The following is a 27,148-nucleotide window of genomic DNA, read 5'->3' as shown; positions in this document are numbered from 1 at the left end:
GAGAGAATCGATATTCCATTGATTGCAAGCCGTTATTGTCTATAATACTTTATATTGGTGAATGAGAGGTATTTAGTGCTTCTTCTAGGAACACTAAGATCATGATAATCTATCATGAGATAGTTATCAAAAGATAACTTCACAAAGTGAAGTGAATTTTAGAATTCATAGTGAGAGTCACGTAATTAAAGATATTGTGAGTTCTTTTGTGAATGACAATAAATACAAATATAAAGAAGCAAATAAAATACACTTAACATAGACACATTATTTCCTGCTTCACAGTTAGATATTCCCTTTTTTGTGACATTTTTAATTCTTACAGAAGCAAATTCATAAGTCTCAGCGATAGGTAATATGAATATCACAGTTACAAAATGTAGCTGTGGCACTATAAGCAGCATTCTTCCTAACACAATTATGTTGGGGATATAACCAACAATTTGGCAGACTTTGTAATGTATGTGTGTATGGATGTGTTCTGACTTCCCTCTGTGGGTATATTTATACATATATACATGACATTTATGCATATATTCTACATATATAAAATAAAGAATTTTTTTTTGCTATTGGAAGAGAAACAATATAGCATAATGCCTAGGATCACATTCTTCTGGATAGATATATTCTTGATTTGAGTATATCTCTGGCAAATCATAATAACCTTTCGTTAATATCTGCTTTTTCTTAACAATACATATGCATGTACATAAGTATATATGTGTGTGTGTGTGTGTGTGTGTGTGTGTGTGTGATATCATCCCTTGTCGTGGTTTTTAGCGCTTTTTACCTCCTGACCCAAAGGAGGGGCAAGGAGAACACTCCCCAACTAAGACGAGACCAAGAAAGGTTAGGGCCAACCGGGCGCCTTCACCCAGCCCTCCCTCTCCAGAGGGAGACTGTCACAGCAGAACTCGTTTATTGGGAAAGTACAAGGAGCTAAAGTAAGATGCAGGAGTCTATCAGCATACAGGTGGGAAGGGCAAGGGGAGGTAAGTGCCATCAGAGAGGGCGGTGGGGCCAATCCATGGGTTCTAGGTAGCCTTATTTTACATCACAAACCACAGCCAAACCTCCCAAGGAGGTGACAGGCAGGTTGGATTTCCAAAACCAGGAAGTGAGCACTGGACCACAAGGTAGGCCTTTTACAGCATTTCATTTCCTTGATGTGACGTGCCCCACAATCCCTTATTTGAGTCTTAAGAACATTAAAAGGATAATAAAGAGCCACTAGTTAAAAGAGTCAGGCTCTGGTTTCTCATATCTGTAATCCTAGTTACTCAAGAGACTGAGATCAAAGGATCATGGTTCAAAGCCAACCTGGCAAAAAAAAAACCCATCATACTTCTATCCTCAGTTAATTACCAAAACAGCTGGAAATAGAACTGAGGCTCCAGTAGTAGAGCACTAGCCTTAAACAGAAGTTCAAATTCAGTGCCCAGGCCCTCTGCTCAATATCCAGGACCAAAATAAAATTAAACTAATTACCCTCAAAAAAACAGTTGGAAGAGAATGTAAAACAATCATCCCACAACCAGCTTTCTGCAGTGACTCAAGCCTATGTGACTAGCTACAAAGGAAGAAATCAGATAGTCATGTGTGCTTCCATCCTGAGCATTATTATTTTTTTCTAAGACCTCATGTGATTCAATGGCTGAGAATGGTGGCAATTGTTTCTTATCCCAGCCATGGGCAAAGTACAGTACCTGAGTACACCACTAGTGACACCAAGAACCTGGTGTCACTTCCTCAAACAGGAAGACTGTAGACCAGGATGGCCTGGGGAAAAAGTTTAGTCTGAATTTAAAAATAACCAAGGCAAAAAGTGATGGGAAGTGTTTCAAACTCAGTGTTTAAATCTAAGAATTATAAAAATGTTGTTGTTAATGTTTTCTTTATTCCCCCCTGGTCCAGGGACTCTGGGCCTGGGCATTACCCCTGAGCTATTCAGCTCAAGGCTACCACCCTACCCCTTGAGCCACAGTACTACTTCTGGTTTTCTAGTGGTTAATTGGAAATAAGAGTCTCATTAAAACAAAATGAGGGAGGGAGTGGGGGAGGGAAATGGGGACAAAAACATGAGAAGGGGTAGCAATGATTGTTAAGAAATGTACTTTCTATCTGATGAATATAACCCTTCTGTTAATCACAATTAAAAAAAAAAAAGAAAAAAAGAGTCTCATTAACTATTTAGTGCATGGGCTGACTTTGAACAGCGATTCTCACATCTGAGTATCCTGAGTAGCTAGGATTATAGGTGTGAGCCACTGTACCTGGCTATAAAAGTATTTTACAACAATGCTTTCATAATACGCTTCCAAAACTTATCTCATGAGTACCTTAGCTTCTATTGAGAACTAATCTATGGAAACCTTGAGTGGGCTTTCAACACTAAAAATATTGATTCCTACTTTAATTCTTCAATGATATATCTAGATATTGGATAGAGAAATATAAGTATGTTAGTACAGAACCACTGGGTGTTACCCATAGGGAAGAAATTTATATAATTTTTTGAGTTAATTGATTATCTGAATGATGTCATGAATCAGTGATGTTTGGATACTCATGGGAAATAATGCAAACTATTTTACAAGATGAGCATAGGAAAATTGTTTTACACTGTTGAAAATATTAATTTATTTCTAAAATGAGCTTTCCAGTATAGGTTTTTATTATGTAGTTAGACCATAACTCCCTAATCAATAAAGTAATTCTTTCCCCAAGGACATGAAAGAGGAGAGGTAGAAAAGTTGATGTGAAAATTATAGTTAAGGAGCTTATAATAAGTCCAGATTAATAAATCTTTCTAAAATATATTTTACTAAAAATCACTAGATAATCTATTTATGGAAACTATGAGGAAAGATAAAGTTTTGACTCTGCTTTTACCTGAAGAATGAGCTAAGTGACACAAGACTGCCAAAAAGCTCTTAGCATAGCTCAGGTGTTAATGTAACTTCATCCTAAACCCAAGTCTGGAAATTGAAAAATAAAAATTAGCAAATAAATTAAGATTAGGCGTGGCAGCTCACATTGGTAATAAATACTAGGTACTCTGGAGGCTGAAATCTGAGGATTAAGGTTCAAAGCCAGCCCAGGCTCAAAAGGACTTGAGACTCTTATCTCTAATTAACCTCTAGAAAACAGGAAGTGGGGCTTGATCAAGGGTAGGCAAGCATAAGGTGGTAGCCTCCTGCTGAAATGCTCAGAAACAGTGCTCAGACCAAGTTCAAGCCCCATTTCACAAAAATAAACAAACAAGTAAATAAATAAAATAAAAATTAAAAATTCATGTGTGAATTTTTAAAGACTTAATAAATAAAGGAAATAGTGACTTTAAAACATAATTATATGTATTTAATTAAAACTATTTCATATCCTTTATTCAACAAATTTATTTTGTCCACTAAGTGGCTTAAAAGATGTAACTTCCCTCTAAAGGAGCACAGAAAATTACACACTCAGTCCATTATGATATCATATCCTGGGAAGGCCTCACTAAAGACCAAATAAAGAGGAATGCTATAATCAGTGTGTTTATGGAGCTAAATAGATCTTTTAAATAGACAGATATTTAGATAGATAGATAATATAGGTCATATATACTGCATATTTAACCTACTACCTTAGATATTTCAATACAGCAACAGAAAAAAGACTAGAAAATACATGCCAAATAAAAAGGGATGCTGTAATTAGTATGTTTATTGAGTTAAGTAGACTTTTTAAATAAGTAGATAGATAGATAGAGAGATAGACCCTACTACCTTAGATATTTTGGTACAGCAACAGAAAATAGATTAGCAGATGCTAGAGCTCTATCACTTGAGCCAAGCACCACTTCTGGTTTTTGTGTTGTTAATTTTAGATAAGAATCTCATGGGGACATTTCTCTCCAGGCTGGCTTCACATCGGGATGCTCAGATCTCAGCCTACTGAGTAGCTGGGATGACAGGTCTGAGGCATTGGCACCTGGCTATGCTGGTTATTTTTAAAATTGGTCTTGCTTTCTACCAAGGCACATTCCTGGCCCATTATGGCCCTCCCAGACCCTTAGATGGCAGTTGTATACCACCATACCACTTCTTCCACTGAGATGAGATCTGGTGGACTTTTCTGCCCAGGCTGGCCTAGAACCATAATCCTGATCTCAACCACTTAGAGTTACAGGGTTGTGCTGCTAGGACTCAGCTATATTTTTACTATTTTATTGTCAGTGGTATGGAAATGCACAATCTATTCAGACTAACATTTTTATCTGTGTTGAATCTGAAAATGAGCCAGAAAATAAATCTTGCTAGGCACTGCTCTAAACCCTATGGAATAGACTAGCTTTCATCATTTTTCACTTCACTACCACTTATTGCTAGAAATAGACAATACAACCTGGGACTGTAAAAAAAAGTAACAGAAAAAAAATCAACAATTCCATTGGATCTTGTCAATATAGCAGACTTTTGTATAAAATATAATGATAATCATGTTTTGTAAAACCTTACTGAAGCTTTTGTGGTGTCAGCAACATTCTGTCTATTCATCAGGAAGTATTGAATGCTGCCTGGAGGGCATGTTTAGCCTTCCACAGAACAAAGTAGAAAAACAAATTGGGCAAGCATTTAAAAAAGCAAGCCAAGCAAGTCAGACACACATAGTGGCACATGTTGGACAATGAACTGATGGATGGCAATTCTTCATGTTTCTTTGATGTGGGGTTAATTGTTGAATATAGAGAGGCTTGTGTGATTTACCAGATGGAATTTGCTTTTGCATTCTGTTCATGTTAAGACAGACTACTGAATAAAGTATAACTTACAACTTTGCGCCTTGGGGTTAACGAATGAAGCCACATTTCTTTATATAAGCAGGAATTTGGTTTTCATTTTAAAAACCTTGTAAGACCATAGAAAAGTTTTGCGTTGCAGACATGGGATTTTTTACTTAGAAATGCTTCCTGAGAAGGGAGTGCTTGGCTCACTAATATTCAGCAATTTGTTGCAAGTAGTCAAATAATATCCCAGAAATATGAGGATTTTTGTGGTCACAAGCACAGTGCATGCATTCTAAGAAACCAGACCTATGGTTTTGGCATTTTATAGCAGTATCCACTCTGTAATAAATTAATACTTTTCTTGAGCTGGTGCAAACAAATTTCCACATTGGTCTTCCCAAGAAGAAACAGAATAATTTTCAAAAACAAATACTTTAAATGCTTCCAAGAACAATGACTTGAAATAAATGATATACATTTGTAATGTTCAAATGGCAAAGTATATTTCTGTACATGTTTGCATATTACGCAGTGAAGACAAGTAGATGGCTCAATAGATGAAACATGTCCCCGAATTGTATACCTTTTATAATATCAAATCATATTTGCATTCTATTACAAATATCAGATTATATATCAGATACTCCCCTAAAATTCCTTGATACAAATAAACTGCAGTATCCTTCAACAGGAGGTGACAGACCACCAGTCTTTCATTCAGCCAAGTAAGGAAATTTGAAATCACAGCATTTTCCCTGCCTATTCCTTAGACCCTCCTCAGAATTCTGCTTACAGACGTGGTCCACAGTACCCACAGTTATAATAAGAGTGACAAAGAGGGAGAGAGTGTCTTGAACTCTGGCCAGTCTTTTTATTATTTATCTCAGTTCTAATATAATGATTAATATTAATAATGTAAATAAATATCAAGCATTTTTAATATTTTCAGACTTTTGTTATTTGCTGCTACCTGATTCTCTTCTCATTTTTGTCTTGTTATCAAATATGAAACAATTTTATGCATTTCAATGAAGATCAGGTTTTGGTTATTCACCTAATGGGAAACGTTAGTAGATAGGGGATGAAGAAACAGTAAATTTCATTAAAAACAACAGCAACAACAATAAAACTTAACTGTGGAGTCCCTCTGAGTCTCCTACCTGTACAAGTACTCCCAACTTCTGCCAGGTATCAGTTTCTCCTAAGAGTATCACTGCATGCTGACCTAAGGAGTACAAGCAAAGCTATTTTCAGATACATACATATATATGCATATATTTTCTGGGGCTTGAACTTAAAACTGAAACTGTGCCTTTCTCTGTCTCTGTCTCTGTCTCTGTCTCTCTGTGTGTCTCTCTGTGTCTCTGTCTCTGTCTTCTCTCTCTCTCTCTTCCTCTCTCTCTCTCCCTCCCTCCCTCCCCCCCTCTCTCTCTGTTAGTAATCTACCACTTGAACCACAGATCCACTTCCAATTTTTTGGAGGTTAATCAGAGATAAAAGTCTCATGGACTTTCCTGCTTGGGCTAGCCTAGAACCTAATCCTCAGATTTCAGCACCCTAGTGACCAAGGTTCACAGAGCCACAAGTATGCTGCTAAATATTTTTTGAAGAGTTTTAGGATTTATGCTCTTCTAGGTGCAAAGAATGAGGATAAAAAGGATTCACTAGGTTACTCTCACTGCCCACGTCTTAGATCCAGATGGTCAGATGGTCAGTGGTGCCCCAGTGTGAAAGTCTTTCCTTAATCCACACTGTTGCCTGAAGGGCCAGTTGAGCTGCTCTCTTAAACTGCTGCAGTGCTGCCATGTTGGTTCACCATCATGAGCTGAGATCATCTGCAGATACATTCAGACACATTGAGTCAAGCCTTGAGTCACAATTGATTATGTGATCCCCGTGCATATGACCAGACAACCATCGACAAAAGGCCTCTAGGCAGATGCACATCCTGAGCTCTTCTGGGTTGCATTCCTCTCTTCTGCCTCCTCTCCTGGGGTTTAGGGGTGGAGCTTCCAAAATCAGCTTCCTTTCCCACTCCCCTCCCCCCCGGGTTAGCCTACCAACCTCTAGGAAGGAAAGGATGAAGAATACTACTAATAGGGAGGCTGTACCATCCATATTGATTGCCAAAGTTAAGGGAATCATTCACATGAAGTTTCTGGAAGGCACTTTGAACAGAAGAAGCAAGGCAACAGACAATTTTTAAGAAAATAAAAGTTTGGCAAAGAATCTAGTAACAAGCTCCTGCTGACTAGAGGTCAGAATCTTATTCTGTTGAAGACTTCTGAAAGCTAGCAAACAGAGAATCCATGCTCTGGGTCAGTAAACTCAGAGATCCTCTGAATCACACACAAAAAAAACAGGTATATGTTTTAGAAGACACAGATCGGATCGCCTGGAGCTCTGATGTAAAAGCTAAGAAAAGATGGAGTCTCAGCTACAAAACCAAGAGATTATTAATGGACCTTCTTTGCTTCCTTTGTTTTATCTGGGACAGTGGTAAAAATTGGTGTTCACTCACCATCCACTGATTCTTCAACTATCAACTTGGATGCTAATCTCCACCAGACATACTATCACAGACACATCAAAATACAACTTTCCTAGTGATCTAGGTGTTCTTCAGAAAAACCCAACTTGACCTATAAACCTGTTCAGCACAGAAAGGATCTTTGTCAGTCTTGCCTCTTAAACTTAGAAGAATTATTCTATTTTTCCTTAAACAACCTAGCTGGATTTCTTGTTGGAATTGTGTATGATAAAATCTCCACTGAATAATCTTGAGATTTTTTTGTTAGTTGGAAGTGTTTGCTGTTGATTTTTTTAGACTGACTAGATGAAATAAGGATGGGCAGTGACTGTGGCAATATGAAAAATGAATTTCAGTTGATTGACTTTGGGACTTAGATGGCTATTGCCTAGAATTTGTAGATTTCCTGTGGTAATATGGCCATTTTCACCATTTTGATTCTGTCAATCCATGAGCAGAGCAAAATTTTCCATCTTCTAATGCCTTCTTCAATTACTTTATGGTATTGAGTTTTTCATTACAAGCTTTCTTGTTACACGTCCTTATTTAACTCCTAAATATGTTTTATTGTTTCTGACACCATTGTAAATAGAATTATTTCCCTGATTTCTTTCCTGAAGTTAGTGTATAAGAACTTTTTTTTGAGGGGGTGAGCATTCTTTTATATCCTACTAAGTTCCTAATGATGTTTTATCCAATCTAGAAGCTTTTTCATTGAATTTCTAGAGTCTGTTAAGTATAAAATCAAACCATCTGCAAATATGAAGAATTTGACAAGAAGAAAGATATACTACTTTGGCTGAGCAGGTGTTTTAGAAAACTACAATTGATTGAGAAATCCTAAGAGCAAGAGGATCAAATAGAAAACAGAGGCCAAGCCCATAAAGGGCTTCAGAGTTTTCTAGCCTCTGGAATGCACAAGTAAATTCACAATGGGGACTGAAAAAGCCAGAAAAAAAATGGTCCTCTACCACAAAAGATAATTTTCAAACCTTTCCTAGTCTAACCCATCTTTTTTTACTAATAGGAACCTAGGACTTCAAATTCAGTTTCAGTTGGGCTGCATTGTAGCTTATATGCTGTGCAATTAAAACTTTAACAATCAAGATCTCTTCTTTCCATGCTTCAACAGATTATCATTTTCAGCCCTGACTCAGAAGTCGAAATCACCAATGTGTTTACCATCAACCAGTCAGCAGTGAAGGTAAAGCATGTAATGGCTTGTATTTGTGGGGCCGGTAGAAATCCAGTGATGAACGTAATTGTATCCAAACCACCACAATACTGTTAGGGAAAAACTTACTTGTGACACTAGTCTAGAATGGACTTCATTCCATGTTTTTCTAGGAGGGTATTCCTTAGTAAAGAAAGAATCTGAGCTCAACTCTGAATATAACAAAGGAAACCACATTCATAGCTAACAATCAGGATATGACTAATGGAAGCATATGAAGAACTTAATCAAGTTTCTGACGGATATACGGAGAAACAGAGACAGGAGTAGCTGGAATCTGAATAAACTCACTAGAATTAGCAAGAAAATTGCTAGATCAAGTCTAGATCAAGACGAGCTTGATGGAGCCTGACCAAAATTTGGTTAAGGATAAGAATTTTGTCAATGCGGAACAAAATAGCAGCACTATAAAAGACCGATACAATGTCAACTCGTAATATCGTAAAAATATCACAGATTAATCAAGTGAATAATAAATGCCTAAGGAAAAGTAGGAAATGTTAAATTTTTACTCACAGCATCATTGAACATGAAGGTTTCATCTCACAGTATATGACAAGAACTCAACTTCTTCCCAAGTTGACTAAAGTATATAAAGCAGTATTCATTCATCTCTTAAGATGTTCATGAAAAGAAAAAGGATATTTCATATGATGGTTAGCACTTAATCTCCAGATGTTTATATAAAGAAGTTTAAATAAATTATATGAAAATGAGCTTAGCATAATTTATCTAGAAATTAAAATATATGCCAATAATGAAGCAAATAAGAAGCTTATTGTCCCTTCAGCAAAATTATGAGACCCAAATTCCTAGAGGATTGTATTTTGATAATTCAAGTATAAAAGCAGCCCAAATTAATGATAAGGGAGAGCCTTTTTGGAAGATATATGTAATATCCAGTCAGAATTTACAACATGTCTCAGCTACAGTGACAATTGCTGAAGAGTAGTTGAGTCATTGTGTGTGTGTGTGTGTGTGTGTGCACTATTACTAGAATTTGAACTCAAGTCCTGCACATTCTCATTTAGACTTCATCCTCATGGCTAACACTCTACCATATGAGTCACAGCTTGATTTCAGCTTTTTGATGTTAATTGAAGGTAAAGAATCTCACAGTATTTCCTCTCCATTGTGGGTTTGAACTGCAGTCTTCAAACCCAGACTCCTGAGTAGCTAGGATTGGTGTTTGAGCCACCAGCACTCAGATCACATTTTATTCTTGATGTTAATAACTGTGTCTCTTTTTTTGTTGATTTCCAATCATCTTACAAAAGACATTTGACTGAGCTTTTCTAAGAACTAGCATTCCATTTAGTTTTATTCTTCTTTCTTTTAGTCTTTGATTATTTCACTTATTTTTTTTTTTTTTTGCCAGTCGTGGACTTGAGCTCAGGGCCTAAGCACTGTCCTTGGACTTTCTCAAGGTTAGAGCTCTACCACTTGAGCCTCAGCACCATTTCTGTTTTTTTTTTTTCTATGTACGTGGTACCGAGGAATCGAACCCGGGTCTTCGTGCATGCTAGGCAAGCACTCTACCACTAGGCCAAACTTCCGGCCCCTATTTCACTTATTTTATTTTTACTTTTTATCTTTGGTGGTGTCTGGAATTAAATTCAGGTCCTTATGAATACTAAGCAGTACTACCATTGATTTTCATCCCTAGCTTATGATATAGTGGAATAGGTTCTTGCCATTTAGCTCATGCTGATTTTGAACTTTCTGTATAGCACAGACAGGACTCAAGTTCAGAGTTCTCTTGCTCTTGACTGTTAAATAGAAGAGGTAGAATACCTATCAGATTGGGCTATTTTTTTCTGTTTTCTTGAGCCCACATGGTTTATAATAGGCATTTCTTGTTTTAAACATAAACAACTAATATTGTAAATTTCTGTTATTTAAGTATTGCACTGCTTGCATCAAATTCCATGTTTGTGTATTGTAGGTTTCAGTTTCATTCCTTTCAAACTATTTCCCTAGTAGTATCCTTGCATACTTGAACCCATGGTAGATCAGTAGAGTATTTAACTTCCAAATAGTTGAGAGTTTTTAGGGTCTTTCTAATGTATTATTGTTATCATCAACGTATATGCTTTGCATAATTTCAGTATTTTTATATTCAAGAGACTTACCTTATGACCCAAAATATTCTGTCTTGGTAAATATCCTGCATGCACTTAAAAGAAAAAAACTGTTCCCAAAGTAGTTGAGTGGGGTATTCCCAAACCACCAGAATTTCGGTGGCAGACTTGTAAATATCTTCTTTATTCACTGATGTTCAGTTTATATATTCCATCGCACACTGATGGATGAATATTAAAATCTTTAAGAAAGATTTTGTTCTAGTTCATCAATTTTTCCTTCATTTATCTGAAATGTATTTGGCGTAAGCATATTTAGGATAGTTATTCTCCCTTTGACAAACTGACACTACATCAATTATTTAGATGTCATTTAACATATTACTCTAAGGACTGTTGATTAATTTTTCTATAGTTTAGATTTCATTTTCCTTCCACCTTTATATTTAAAATGAACTTCATGTTGACAGCTACATTGTTATCTATGTTGCCTAAGATGTTACTTTGAAACTTAATGGCTTATTTATTAAGTCACTGAAGTTTGGGTCATGACTTAGGGAGCAGTTTAATAAAATAACTGTACTACCTTCTTTCTGCTCTTTCACTATATCTATCGTCAGATCTTGAGTTATCTTTTCTGTTTCCTATCATTCTTTATTTGTGCATATTAGCAGAAAGTATATTAGCATTTCAGATGTGTTATATTTTTCATCTCAATTTTTTGATATCTGCGTTTTTCATGTGATTTCTAAGTTCCTCTGTTTTCAATCTGTGGGTCATAATGGTAGGTGTTTTAATATGAGTAACTGTTAATTCTATCATTTGATGACTTCTTGATTTTATTCATTTCAAAATATATTGTTCTGGTTAAAGACCATCTTATTCTACATAAGAATGACAGATCTTGTTTAGTGACTACTAACTAGTTTGAATTTAGTCTCTTGTACTTGAGTCTATCTTCTGAATGAAGAAATTATATGTGGGAAGGATTTCAGGAAGTGAAAAAATGTGGAACCTAAGCCTTTAGGCAGATGCCTAGTGATGCTTGGAAGTAATATAATGAATCAATAAAAGAAAGAATTCATGGATGCCTATGAAGAAAATAATATTAGAAATAATATTACAGAATAATTATAAAACAAGAACGATTCTAGAAATTACTATTCTTTTTCTTCAGCGATCTGCAGTTATTCTGATAGGCTTTCCCCATACTTTTTTTGCAGCTTTCAATATTCTTTCTTTGGCTCCAATGCATACTATTCTAATTTTAATTTGTCATAAAGACATTTTAGTCTGGTATGTTGGGTCTGTTCTAAGGGACGCTAGTACTTAAATAAGCTTCTTTCAAGAATAGGCGTGTTTAGTTGAATGTTTCCTGTCTCCTTTTCCAGTGCACTCTGAGCTTACAAATTCAGTCTTTTAATGGAGTCCTGAAGTTCTGGTAAATTCCTTTTTTGTGTGTTTCTTTGGTCTCTTCTTTTCTTACTCTTTCTACTAGGTCAATCTAATCAATCTCTAAATCCTGAAATTCTATCCTCTGTGTTATGTACTCTACAGCAGAGGCTTTCTACTTTGTCTTTTATTCTCTGGATTTTAATTTGACTTGCTTTTCATTCCAATTTTTCTACATCTGTAAGCATCAGTACTCTGAAACGGCTGTGTCAAATTATTTTTAGAATGACCATGAAACATATTGCATGATGAAGCAAATAATACCTGTACCCTCACATACTATACTTGAAACCGAACTCTAGCTAAAATATTTGAAAGGTTATATTCCTTGTTACATATGTCATCTATCATATTACAATATATTAAAGATATCATATACATGCATGATGAACTTTGGAGTCCAAAATTAACTAGTAGTAATTCGGTGACTCTTTTCTACAGGCGAGAATGTTTAAATTTCACCAAATAAAACATACTTTTCAAATATTGGATAAAATGAGATGCTTGAGAAAACGTTCTACAGTTTCATTCTTGGGAATTCTTGTCATATTCCTCCTATTTCTGAACTTGTACATTGAAGATAGTTATGTCCTGGTAAGTTTTGAGATTTCTTTTTTTTCCATTACAAATAAGGCTGAATGGCTGAGAGTTTGGCCTAGCATGCAAAAGATCTGGGTTTGATTCCTCAGTACCACATACATAGAAAAAAAAAGCTAGAAATGTTGCTGAGGCTCAAGTGGTAGAGCTCTAGCCTTGAAAAAGTCCAAGGACAGTGCTCAGGCTCCTAAGCCTCAAGCCCAGGACTGGCAAAACAGAAATAAGGCTGAAGTCCACCTACTTTTGTGTTGTCAACTTAACTTTAATTACAGGCTTCTGTTGTAGTCTTTGCTTGGGAAAATAGTTCTATATATTTTTTTGTGCACTGACATTTTTTTCTTAGAAGATTGAATTACTCTATCTTAGGTTAGCCTGGAATCAATGACTATCCTGCTACAGGCATATAATATGCCTTCTGGTTTTATCTTTATTTATTGTGTTTGCATGGATTATCAACATTATGCAGATTTTATATTCCAATATATATTGTATACAATGTCTCAAATATGTACATATAATTACAAAGATTAGCCATTCTTATGCTGAGTAGTTTGAATTTGCTTAAGAAATGTTACACTTTTCTCTGTTTTCCTATATTATCAAAATTTTCAAAATTGTATTTTCCTAACTAATCATATTATTTCACTTTGTTATTTCATGTAATCAATATTTTTACAAGCTGTGATTCTTCCTTGTGATTCTGAATTTTAATATATATATATACTCATTATAATTTAAAATATTTCCAAAAGTAGATTTTGACATGGAGACTGTCCTATAGTTAAAAATAGATAAGAAAATTAATACATACTGTCATATGGATTTATATCTTATATGAAATATGGAAATCCACCAAAGGAATTCCCTGGATGATTCAGAGAAACAAAAACATTCCTTGCTGTTATTTTTGTTATTACTGTTATAGGGATTACATCATTATATGCCTACAGTTAATATGATATTATTGGTGTTTTCAATTTTTTTTAAAAAACAATTGTAATCATCACTTTACTTATGTAACTGTAACCCCTTGCTCATCACCTTTGCAATAAAGATTATGTTTTTTTATTTTATATTTTTTATTGTAATTAATAAAAGGGTTACATGATGTTTGCCAAATGGAAGAAATGGTGTTTTCAATTTTTAAAATGTAACTTGAGCCTGTATGTCTTCCTAATCTGTAGGTCATTATGATAATTCATTGATTTCAAAAAGTCAAAAAAATCAGAAAGAATATTTCCTAATAAAATGTTTAGTTTATTAAGCATGCCATAATTTAAGAATTGGCCTACCCAGACACTGGTGGCTCACTCCTCACTACTCAGTAGTTTGAGATCTGAGGACCATAGATGGAAGCCAGCCAAGTTAAGCTAGAAGAACAAATAGATACCTGGCACAGTGGCCCACATCTGTAATCCTAACTACTCAAGAGGCTGAGATCTGAGGATCATGGTTCAAAGACAGCCTGGGTACAAAAGAACCTGAGACTGTTATTCCAATTAACCTCTTGAAAATGGGAAGTGGAGCTTGGCTCAAGGGTAGGGTGGCAGCATTGAACTGAAGAGCTCAGGGCAGTGCCCAGGCCGAGTTCAAGCTCCATGAGATACATACATACATACATACATACATACATACATACATACATACATACATACATACACACAAATATATATATATATATAGAGAGAGAGAGAGAGAAAGAGAGAGAGAGAGAGAGAGAGAGAGAGAGAGAGAGAGAGAGAGAGAGAGAGAGAGAGAGAGAGAGAGAGAATAGTTGATAATAAGCCAGCCAAGCTGGATTCCAATAAAAGTCCATGAGACTTACCTTCTGGAAATCACCAAAAAGCTGGAAGTGGAGCTGTGGCTCAAGTGGTAGAGTGCTACCTTTGAACACAAATGCACAAGGACAGTTTCCAGACTCTATATTAAAGCCCAAAGACTGGTCAAAAATAGTTATTCATACAATTTTACCTCATAGCACATCCCCTTATAAGTCTTCCATAAAATCTTGCTTTCAAATGCTCCATCCTTAGATGGTGAAATTATTCAGAATCCTGGAATTTAACATTGCACATACTTTTTAGCACCTCATTTTAGATACTTCTCTATTCTTCCATGTACAATCAACTCACCATAGTTAAGTTTCCATAGAGTGAATTTGATTTAAGGGACTGTGATATGTATTTTGGGATAATTTATAACCTAGCCTTTAGGTTTAGGAAACAGGATTATAGAACAATTGGCCAAAATAATCTAGTTATTTTTTCTTAATGAATTTAGATTTATTAACTTTTATATTAATTCAATTGCTTAATGCACATTTATTCCTTGCATTTTGTCTAAATCAAGTCCTGTAAATCAAGCAAATGCTACATGTTGAATGCTAATTTTACTCTATGATTTCAAGTAAAATTGACCTGAAACTATTAATGTTTCATGTGAGCAGAACCAAGAAACTGCTTTAATGAAACAAGTACTCATAAGGTCTTTTGTAAATGGACTTACTTAAATTCAAGGTGAAATAGTAAAAGAAATAGTGTATATAAGTAAGACAAGCTCACATTATTTCTCTATTTTGTAACTATTTTCATTCTTACGTACTGAGCCTAGATGGCTAATGTAAAAAAGATGTAAAGAAAGATACTTTCTATGGAAGACTAGTTTCTTATTGAAATTTTTATTGTTTTATTTTTTTATACCTGATCATCATTTATTTCCTCCTGTTTTTTATTGTATTTTTTGTCAAGGTAATGTATATTTGTCAGGTTGGGGTTACATTACTTCTTACCATTGATAACTCTTCTCATATTTTTCTCTCAATTTCCCTCCCCCCACCCTCTCCCAAATATCTTGTTTCCCCCTTCCCTTCACTATTTCAAATAAACAAGTTGACATACATATATATATATATATATTATATATATATATGTATATACCAGGCATCAAAGTGAGATACAGTAACAATATGAGCTAAACCATTAGGAGAAAATAAAAGAGAAAAGGACTTCACATAGTACATCAACAAAAACAAAGATGAACCTCTTGTTTCCATATTCTGGAGTTCATTTAACTTAGCCCCATACTATATGGCCACATGCACTTACCTTTTGAGTATTGTGATCCTCTGCTAGGAGAATCCTGGATATGTACTAATTATTAGGAATGAGGGAAGCCAAGATTGGCCAATAGACACATGAAGAAAGCTCAACATCTCTGATCATAAAAGAAATGCAAATCAGAACAACTTTGAGATTCCACCTTATTTCAGTTAAAATGGCTATTATCAAGAAATCTAATAACAACAGATGCTGGCCAGCAGGGAAACTACTGCACTGTTGGTGGGAATGTAAACTTATACAACCACTCTGGAAAGCAGTATAGCAATTCCTCAAGAGACTAAATATAGAGCTCCTTTTTTTTATTGTAATTAGTAAAGGGGTTACATGATATTTGCCAGATAGAAGGTGCATTAATTCACATACATTGATACCCTTTCACATGTCTTGGTACCCATTTCCCTCCCCCCCCCCACACCCCCTACCCGTCTTGGTTTTCCCCCCTTCCCTATCAAATTTCAAACAACCAAATACAAATAAATTCAATATATCAGATAACAAAGTGAGATACTATAACAATATGAGATAACCAAAGGACAGCAAAGGAGATGAGAGACAACATAGTACATTAAGTACAACAATCATTTGTTATATGGCTTTTGTTTCAATATCCTGGAGGTAGAGCTCCTTTTTAATTGAAATTTCTCTGAATATGTTTTCAATATATATTTACTAGAAAATTCTGTCTAAAGTTCACTGTAAGCTGAGTTTTATCCAAAATTCCCTACAAATAAAGATTAGAAGCATTGTTAATTGTTAATATTACATTTCATAAAAATATTCTCCTAATTATATACTGTTTGAGAAATAAAAACTGTAATATAATGAGGTTATTTTTAACAGTTGAGACTCATTTGTGTTTATTTTTGATAAATTTATGTTATGAGTTTCTGTCTTTCCTCCATAATGCACAGTGAATACAAATTTTAAACATAAAATTCAGTAGGTTATTATTTTTCCATTGCCCTGATATTACTCAGTAATAATAACTACATTTCAAAGAAATCAGATAAACAGAACTAGTGAGGACCCTGGATTTCTTTAGAATATTCTGTTCTATTATTGGTGCTAGAGAATCATGGCCTGAAATCACAGATACATTAACAGTATAGCGTATTTGTCATGTATTAAAGAGATATATAACTTTAAATGAGAAGTCAAGCTGAGTGGAAGAGACAAGTACTATTACATGGCATATTTAGTGGCATAAACATTCCATGCCCAATAAATTCATCCTTTTAGATGTGAGTATCTTCAAAAAACCACTGTGTATAGATTCACACCACCCCTAGTCCATTGAATCGCATTCCCATCCTAAAAAGCGATTGCCATAAAGCATTTTCTTCTTACTGAGAAATCTACTACACTGTAGTAGAAAAAGACAATGTTTAGGGAGACCATGGATGTTCAACCAACCTGGCTGACTCCAATGTCAGCTGAGTTACCTGGGTACACTGGAAGTGAAAAGAAGCTTGTTCTTGAAAATTTAATCAGCTACTTACCAGTTCCATTGTATCCAGGTGTTCTTCTGTGGTCTTGTCATAGAAAAAGCCTCATGATCAATACACTATTCTGAAACAGATTGTCAGTATCCAGTAACTTCTTCATAATATAACTTCACATAAAATGAATTCAGTATTGTAAATATTGTGCTTTTTATAAAAATTTCTGCTAAACTTTATTGTATATACTATTACATTATTATTACAGTAGCTGATACTACATTGCATGTCAAGTTACATTTGGACAATTCTAAATTTTTATTGTAAAACTTTAATCATTTTCTTACATTTGCTGACAGAAATAGATAAAATTATTTCTTTAAAAAAATGAAAGTGGGGGAGTTTGTCTTAGTAGTAGAGTGCTTGCCAAGCATACACAAAGACTTGGGTTTGATTCCTCAGTACCATTTACATAGAAAAATAAAGCCAGAAGTGGTGCTGAGGCTCAAGTGGTAGACTGCTAGTTTGAGAAAGCCTAAGTACAATCCTCATGCCCTGACCCAAGCTCAGGACTGGCAAAAAAAAAAAAAAACACATTAAAAAAATAAAAGCAGGGCTGGGAGTTTTGCCTAGTGGTAGAGCGCTTGCCTAGCATTCATGAAGACACGGGTTCAATTCCTCGGTACCACATATGTAGAAAAAAGCCAGAAGTGGTACTGTGGCTCAAGGTGAAGCTCTAGCCTTGAGAATGCTCAAGGAGAGTGTTCAGACCCTGAGTACAAGCCCGACAACTGCTAATAAATAAATACATAATAAGAAAATGAAAGCAATAAGTCAGTGAACATTACATTGATTTGTGTATATTAAACTTAATATCCAAATTTTAATTGTCAGGTATTTTGAAAGACCAGTTTTTCCAAATGATGTAAATGCTGAAAAGAATAATATAGTAATACAGTAAATAATATTAAACATAAAATTATTCTTAAATAGGAAATAGTTATAAATATATACATGTAAAAGAAAATCAGAATAAATTTTGATTTAATAAGGTTAACACTTTAAAAATCTTTTATGTTTCTAGTCACATTTTCTATTTTTATTTTGAAAATTTTTCAGTTTCATTATGATATGTGTTATATTAATAATCATTCGCATATCCAAGTCAGACATAAATATTTGAATGCATCAATCAAGGTGAAATTTGTATTTGAGTCTTACCCAGTATATTATAACAGAGTTTCATTTAAAGTTTTTTTTAAATTTCTGAATAATGTATAGAGGGGTTACAGTTATAATCACCCAGTAGTAGGTACATCTCACACATTGATAAGCCCTTCTCATGATTTTGTCCCCATTTCCCTCCTAATTATCTTGTCATTGAAAGTTTAAATGACAAAAGATTAATAAGACTAACAAAAATAAATAAATAAATAACTAAAGAGTTTAATTTAGTGGAAAGAGTGGAATAGAAAGGTGCTGGTGGCTCATACCTGTTATCCTCGCTACTCAGGGGGCTAGTATCTGAAAACTGTGGTTCAAAGCCAGTATAGGCAAGAAAATCCATTTAACCACCAGAATACAAGTGGCCCTCTGGCTCAAAGTGCTAGAGTACTTGCCTTGAACAAACAAATTCCTGGAGAGTGCCAACCCTGAGTTTAAGCACCATGACTGATTAAAAAAAAAAAGCAATAGAAAACCAAGAATGGGACAGGGAAGGGGGGAAAACACGATGAGGGGTGAGGATGGGGAAGGGAAATGGGTACCAAAACATGAGAAAGGGTATCAATGTTTATGAAGTAATGCACCTTCTATCTGGTGAGTATAATGTAACCCTTCTATTAATTACAGTAAAATTATATGAAAAAAAGAAAACCAAGAATGGAAAAGAGGAGAGGATAACACATACTACTGTAGGAATGCAGGTGAATGCTTATGCTTTTCACCTCATGATGTGAATAACTGAGGTTTATATAAATGTCCACATTGAAACTAAGACTCATAATCTCTTCATGTAATGAGTAACTTTGTTTAATCTACATACCTATTAATTATATTTTTACTCTAAGTAATTGTACAAAGGCACTATCATGTTACAAATTTGTTTATAAAAACAATGTGTTTTGACCAGTGGCTCTTTATTCTCCCTATTCCTCCTAACCCATTTATTTTCCTTAATTTTCTTAATTTCATAAAATATGTACTGAATACTACGACTGACTTCTTCCTCCCCCCTTCTTTTCTTTATTGGTAAACCCTTCTTTTTGATACCTTTCCCATCTTTCGAGTTCCATTTTCCTGGCACTCATCTTATTAGACCATTAGTTTTTCTAAGGAATTACGCCATTTGCAGGGCGAAGTACAGTTCAGCAAAGTATTTACAATATCTTGGGTTCCAGCCCCACTGCCAGAAGAAGAACACACACACACACACACACACACACACACACACACACACACACACACACTTGAATTCACCATTATTAAAAAAGAAAATAAAAAAGAATTCTCCCCTGTAAATACTATACTTTGGTTAATACATTTACATACACTTGTATTGTTCCCATATGTATTTACTTGTAGAATTATAGATTTGTTTTTGTTCTAGCTTCCATATTTTTATTTTATTTGTCTATTTCTTGGCACTTAGGAAGGTGACAAGCAACTAATAAGGGAAACATCCACACATCAACTGAATTCAGAACGTTATGTTCACACATTCAAGGATTTATCTAATTTCTCAGGAGCCATAAATGTCACCTATCGCTACCTAGCTGCAACACCTTTACAAAGAAAGCGTAAGTATCCTTATACTTTTAAATGAATAATGTATAAAGTATTTTGTTTGAAAAAATAGCTTCATTTCTGTAGCAATAAAAGTTTTATGAAATTTAATAACATAATATACACTTCCAAAAGAACTACAATATTGCTTTACCAGTTACAAATATTCTAATGAGGAAAAAATCAAATTTTAATAAATTTTCAACATTTGGTTGAAGTGTTTAGGAGATAAGAAAAATAAAAATTACTTTAAATTAAAAGTAAAACTTTAAGAATGATCATTTCTATGTTTTTAACTGTTATTTGGTTTTATTGTTGTTGACAGTTTAAACTAGTAGTGGTCAGAGTATTCTTTTACAGGACTATTAAAACCTCTATAAACCAGATAGATTAAAGACAACATTTTTCCCCCTATCTCATAGTTTTGGAATCCAGAAATTAAAAATAACTAGCAGGTTCACATTTACTTTCACTATTCTAAGTTAGAATCTGCTAACCTAATGGGCCATTTGAATCACTCCAGGTAGTAGATAAAGAATATTAGGTTGAGCATTAAGCATTGAGCTAATATATGGACAATCACCTACAGGTGGAAGGGACAAATTGCGAGTACCTAATATCAATCTTCTCTCAGATGATGTCAAGAAACCGGGGTTAAATAGATGAATAAGAAAATAGGAGTACATAGCAAACAGGTTGTTGTGATTGTCTCAGTTGAGAAAAGTAATACAATTCAGGTTAAGAACTGCGAAAAGGTTAGGTTTTCACTTGAGCTATTTTCTGTCTCCAAGGTGTCGCAGAAAGGTCAGCATGACCTCAGTGACTGCATGAGTGACTATGGCTTCCTGTTTCCCTGGTCTAAAGAATATTATGATCTTTTCAAGTGTGTGTGTATATATATTTGTGTGTCTGAGGGGGGGGGGCAGGGAGAGAGGGAGGGAAAGGAAGAAGGCAGCAGAAGTAGAGACAGAGAACACAGAGTTAGAACATTTTCAAGTTCTTTTACAAGCCTATCCTTCACTCTTCCATCATCCCATCTCCTGGCATTCTTTGCTTAATGGTAGTATATATCAAGACTATATGTCCATCACAAATGGCTTTGCTTTCTTTGTCTTATCCTTTCCCATTCTTTTTTTTTTTGTCAGTCATGGGGCTTGAACTCTGGACCTAGGTGCTCTACCTGAACAAATCAGCTCAAATCTACTGCCCTACCTCTTGAGCCACAGCTCCACTTCCCATTTTCTAGTGGTTAATTCGAAATCAGTGTCTCAAGTTCTTTAGTGACCAGGCTAGCTTTGAACCTCAGTTCTCAGATCTGAGCCTCCTGAATAGCTAGGATCATAGACGTGAGCCACTGTGCCCAGCTCAACTCCTCTCCTATTCTTGTAATGACACTGATAATTAATTGAAAAGCCCACACTGAAATCGAAAGAGTAATATATTTTAAGACTTGCTTTTTTTTTTACTAATTATATTGGCATATCTTCCTTCCTAATAAAATATCATTCTTTGAGTCCATTCTAATAAAGGATGGAATTCTTTCTGGTGCTCATGAAGATTTTCAAATTCTTTCATGTAGACATGAAACAGCCATCAATTTGGAATAAAAAATAAATTGGAGCCAAGGTGGAGCCTAATATATTGCAGATTTCCAGACTCCCTTACTTATAAAAAAATACAAATAATTTATGGAGCACTGAGAAAATAAGCTCATTTCTCCATTTTCCTTTTAAGCTATCAGTTATAATATACAGCCAATTTTTTTTTTGCCGTACTGAGCTTGAGCTCAGGGTCTGAGCACTCTCCTTGGACTTTCTCATGGCTAGAAGAAGCTCTGACCACTTGAGCCTCAGCACCACTTCCATCTTTTTTCTCTGTATGTGGTACCAAGGAATCAAACCTGGGTCTTCATGCATGCTAGGCAAGAACTCTACCATTGGGCCAAACTCCCGGCCCTTCACCCAAACTTTTAATGTTTCCACATGATAAATATGAATCTTATAATCAATAAAATGACAATGACATCATTTAAGTAGAACTCTTAAAGAGAACTTTTAAATAGATTATTTGGAGTGCATAAAAACTTTGTTTTGTAAAGAGTGTTTATCCAGAAGAGTTCCTAATTCTCAATTGAGGAGAATAATGTCAATTTGGATTTCTTTAGTTGCCTTTTACTTTTTTATTTCAAATATCTAGGTTTCTCTTGTTGAAACACTCATTTCTCTTTTCCATGATGCATTTATTAATATGTGTTGGCCGAAATACACCTACTTTATCCTAAAAAGCAATATTACACAAAGGGTAAGAGCACCACAACTTCAGTCTTGGTCCCATTCCACTTAGGCCCAGCTCATCTTCTTTTCCTGATCTGTAATCAGTGTCCTCTCTCAAAGATTTTACAGTATTCAAAATGCTCTGACAGATAAATTTTATAGACTCCAATTCTTACGTAGACTGCCTTTTATGAGTGAACTTTGTTATTAAAATGAAATGTAGCAGTCTACATTTTAACCATGCTACTAAGTAACATATTCATGTTCAATGGAAGTCAGAGTGGTAAGCCAAGCTATTTTAACCATGTGCAGAGACTGGATTTCTCTGATCACATAGTTAGAATAATTGTACATAGAAGGGCTTTATCAGTATTATAGAAATCATCATACCATGGAATTGTCCTTGTTAAATTAACAATCTTTGTGGACATACATGTTTACTCAATTTACTAATGTTGATTCAGGAAATTTTATGCAATTCTAAGTCACATGAGAATAAGATCTTTAGAAGAATAAAATATTACTATATAAAATATCAGTCACTTCTCAGATGAACTGGCTTTACTGAGACATTTTATTCACTAAATTCATGTCATTTAACTTTCAGATTTTTAAATGTCTGCATAAAACTTTCTCTAGACAAAACTAATTATGAGATATCTTCCAAAATAAATAAAACCATAATTATATGTTTTAAGACCATGGAATACATATTTATGTAGTGATGAAGTTTTTAAATATCTTTATTTCCTAATTAATATACAAGATAAAGTTCAGGATATAATTGTGAACTCTAATTATGAATTTTGTAGTACAAGTTCATGACATTAATCAAAGAAAAAGAAATGCATTATATGGAAAGGTTAAACATTTCTAAAATGTGTTAGTTTCCCTTTTCAACATTCAAAATTAAATTTCTATCTTCCTCAAAATTTCCTTCTACTTTTGCTGGTTAAAATCTCTAATGTTGGGGCCGGGAATTTGGCCTAGTGGTAGAGTGCTTGCCTAGCATGCACAAAGACCCGTGTTCGATTCCTCAGTTCCACATAAATAGGAAAGAAAAAAAGCCAGAAGTGGTGCTGAGGCTCAAGGCTCAAGTGGTAGAGCTCTAGCCTTGAGAAAGCCCAAGGACAGGGCTCAATCCCTGAGCTAAAGCCCAGGACTGGCCAAAAAAAAAAAAGAGTAAAAAAAAATCTCTAATGTTACCAAAACAATGTTACATAAACATTTGTGTTACTTAATCATATATGTTACCTAAATATACATTCTACTTAAACATGAGTATCACCTCTCCAATTAGTATGTGTAAGAAGAGCAATCTCAAATCATGACTCTTGTATCTCATAAGCAAATATTCACAGAAATATGACTACGTGTATGTGTGCATTCAGTACTATATATATTTACCTAGAAAATATCAGTAATGTTAAGTCCTTTGTACTTCTAACTTTTTCAAACCTTATTTCACATCTGTTTTCCCTTTGAATTCTTTTGTTTAGGATATCTAACAATTGGACTGTCATCAGTGAAACGAAAAAAAGGAAATTATTTACTTGAGACAATCAAATCCATTTTTGAGCAGTCCAGCTATGAAGAACTGAAGGAAATGTCAGTAGTGGTTCACCTAGCAGACTTTAATTCATCTTGGCGTGATATTATGGTCCAGGATATTACACAGAAATTTGCTCATCATATTATTTCAGGAAGATTAATAGTTATACAGGCTCCTGAGGAATATTACCCCGTTCTGGATGGTCTTAAAAGAAACTACAATGATCCAGAAGATAGAGTGAAGTTTCGCTCCAAGCAAAATGTAGACTATGCTTTTCTACTTAACTTTTGTGCCAATACATCAGACTATTACGTGATGCTTGAAGATGATGTCCGATGTTCCAAAAATTTCTTAACTGCAATCAAGAAAGTGATTACATCTTTAGAAGGAACTTACTGGGTAACCCTTGAGTTTTCTAAGCTTGGCTATATTGGTAAACTCTATCATTCTCATGATCTCCCACGCTTGGCACATTTTTTACTAATGTTTTATCAAGAAATGCCATGTGACTGGCTATTGACTCATTTCCGGGGACTACTTGCTCAGAAAAATGTGATCCGATTTAAGCCATCTCTCTTTCAGCACATGGGTTATTATTCTTCCTTCAAAGGAACTGAGAACAAGTTGAAGGATGATGACTTCGAAGAGGAATCTTTTGACATCCCTGACAATCCCCCTGCAAGTCTATACACCAATATGAATGTGTTTGAGAATTATGAAGCAAGCAAGGCCTACAGCAGCGTTGATGAGTACTTCTGGGGCAAGCCACCTTCAGTAGGAGACACCTTTGTTATTGTGTTTCAACACCCCATTGTAATAAAAAAAATCAAAGTGAGTACTGGAAGCGAGGATCGACAAAATGACATTTTGCATCACGGAGCACTAGATGTTGGGGGAAGAATGATGGCTGGAAAACACCAAAGCCAATGTGATTCATATGTAAGACTAGGGGAGTTCAAGAATGGGAACTTTGAAATGTCAGACGTAAATCAAAAAATCCCATTTGATATACAGTGTATGAGGATATTTGTTACCAAAACACAGAAGGAATGGCTGATTATTAGAAGTATTAGCATCTGGACTCCCTAACTGATTAAATCAGTATGTGCTGCTGAGGCAGGTCTTCCTGTTTCGTGTTTTGCTTATTTCCTTTTTCGTTATATTTGTATTTTGGTGGGAAAACAATGGATGACCTATTTTGCAAGTAAATAGTCCTGGAAATTTTGGTTTATAATAGTCAATACAATTCAATTCTAACATACAAAAGATTATTATCACTGATGAAGATAAAATATCATTCCATGGTGAATGTCAATTTTGCTTACATTTTTAAATGTTCCTTGCTTCCTAGTTTCAATTGATTATCCAAACAGTGACATAAAATATTCAAAAGGAGGAATTAATTACTTGATGCTGATCCTTGCAAAAAGTTTCAACTGTGTACACTCACTCAAAAAATTACAATTCATTGTATATTTGGATAGGATTGTACTAAGTACATGTGAATAGAAAGTTGGTTAGAATTCTAATCTTTTTTAATTTTTGTAAACTTAGTTTTCATTGACTTCTGTACATCTGCAATGAATAGTAGGACCTCAAAGGTGGGGTGTCTTTACAAAAGATTTTCTTGTGTTGTTATGGCTATGGAAAAAGAAAAGAACAGATTTAAAAATAACTTTCCCCTGATTTTAAGAAAGGAAATGTTGTTCATTGTTTAAAAACCTTTAATTGAACACTGTTAATAAATTTTTTGTGGGAAGAAGTCTTTTTCTAGTTTCCCTTTTGCAGAAAAAAAGGTAACATCAATATTTTCAGATTGCATTGGCTACCTTCTATTTAATACAAAATTATATATTAAAAAAGTCCTATAATTCATTCAGACACTTTGGTATATGCAGAGTTTTTTTGAAATTGATTTTATATTTTTTGTATTAAAATTTATGTGATTGAAATGATTGCAATTGATCATATAATTTTGGGGGGAGTCAGACGATGAGCTGTGCCACCTTGAAATAGCTAATATAATTATTCCATAAAGCATATTATCATATGGAATACTCTTATGGTATAGTACCTAAATATCAAGCACACTAAACTAAATTTTTATTAGAGCCTGGGCAATTGCTTTTCTACAACTTCATTCTAAGAGGACACATAAAGAACAGTAAGGGATGTAAAATAGTCCAAATAGTAGGATAAATTTATGATATTCATGTCTGATGAGTTTTTCTTCAGGATGTCCTGACTTTGTGTGCACTTATTCAACAATTAAGAATAAATTGTATCTTCAGATAACAAGTAATTAATCACATGTGAATATGGAATATGCAGTTGAGAGTCATATCTTTATTTCAAGGTGAGCAAAGAAAAATGGACTCATCATGAGGAGAAATATATTTGAAGATGAATTAGAATGCACACTTGTATAGTCATGTACATTTGTAATACATATCACATGTAGTGTTCATGTACATAGACACATCTAATACAAATGTGAGAAAAAGAATCATTTCTTCACTTCCATCCTGAAATTCAACCTTTGTGCTCAAAATGTTAGTATAATTTTATTTCCCTTATTCTCTTTCCAAAACCAGTAAACTTGAAACTTGAGGAGAATCATATTTTTGTAATTTTACTTATGTAATAGCTATTGTATTTTTTGTATCCAGTACTCTAGTTGTTAGAGAAAATATTAACCTTTAATAAGAAAGTAAATACTTACAGTCTGTGCCACATCCGGCCTTTAATGTCATCACTTAATACAGATACTGCCATGAAGCTTACAATTATCTGGAGGAAATTTGTCAAGAACTTAAAAGCTTGCTTTCTTGATTTTTCTATCCTGTCTTTTAAACTTGTGAATTGCACAGTTTTACACACACACACACACACACACATATATATATATATGTATAATATATATATATAAAACCTGTACATAATATGCTTATTTTCTTGCAAGGATACATGGAGCACAGTTATAGTACAAGCTTAGAAAGACACCGTCACATGTGATATCAACTCTCACATATTCTACTGAGAATGTATTTCCACAACTATGCTACTGGTGTATAACAACTTATTTGAATGCAGTGGGGAAGATGATTGAGGATCAACAATAAGTTGTATGTTTACCCAAAAATCATAAACACAATAGGATTCCACAAAGTCACTTTCATCTTCAGACCTTTTCATTACTAAGATAGACATTGTTGGTAGGTCATCCAAGGAGATATATCCATAGTAATATATATTTCCACATTATTAACTTCATTAAAATATATATATTTCAGAGTTACAAAATGAGACATGG

The 27,148-nt window shown here is 34.4% G+C and overlaps 1 protein-coding gene across 7 annotated transcripts in view; it reads left to right on the top strand.

Annotated features, from left to right (window-relative positions):
* Window positions 1-25,554, top strand: part of Mgat4c (MGAT4 family member C) — a 187,077-nt gene extending 161,523 nt beyond the window's left edge. For 3 of the 7 annotated variants that reach the window (XM_090357537.1, XM_090357512.1, XM_090357529.1), the window contains 3 exons: window positions 12,513-12,665; window positions 19,877-20,024; window positions 23,783-25,554. In XM_090357537.1, coding sequence (XP_090213663.1) covers window positions 12,519-12,665; window positions 19,877-20,024; window positions 23,783-24,924 — 1,437 coding nt within the window. In that variant the 5' untranslated portion in view covers window positions 12,513-12,518 and the 3' untranslated portion in view covers window positions 24,925-25,554. Of the gene's footprint in view, window positions 1-6,750; window positions 7,807-8,436; window positions 8,509-12,512; window positions 12,666-19,876; window positions 20,025-23,782 lie in introns of those variants that run through there. The other 4 variants (XM_090357547.1, XM_090357496.1, XM_090357503.1 and 1 more) reach the window with 3 other exon arrangements.
* Window positions 25,555-27,148: the final 1,594 nt, after the last annotated feature.

This window comes from Megascapheus bottae, chromosome 2, assembly GCF_031878675.1.
Source record: "Megascapheus bottae isolate mThoBot1 chromosome 2, mThoBot2.hap1, whole genome shotgun sequence".
Lineage (NCBI taxonomy): Eukaryota > Metazoa > Chordata > Mammalia > Rodentia > Geomyidae > Megascapheus > Megascapheus bottae.
Note: the sequence above shows the minus strand (reverse complement) of the source record. Positions and strands in the feature narration are given on the sequence as shown.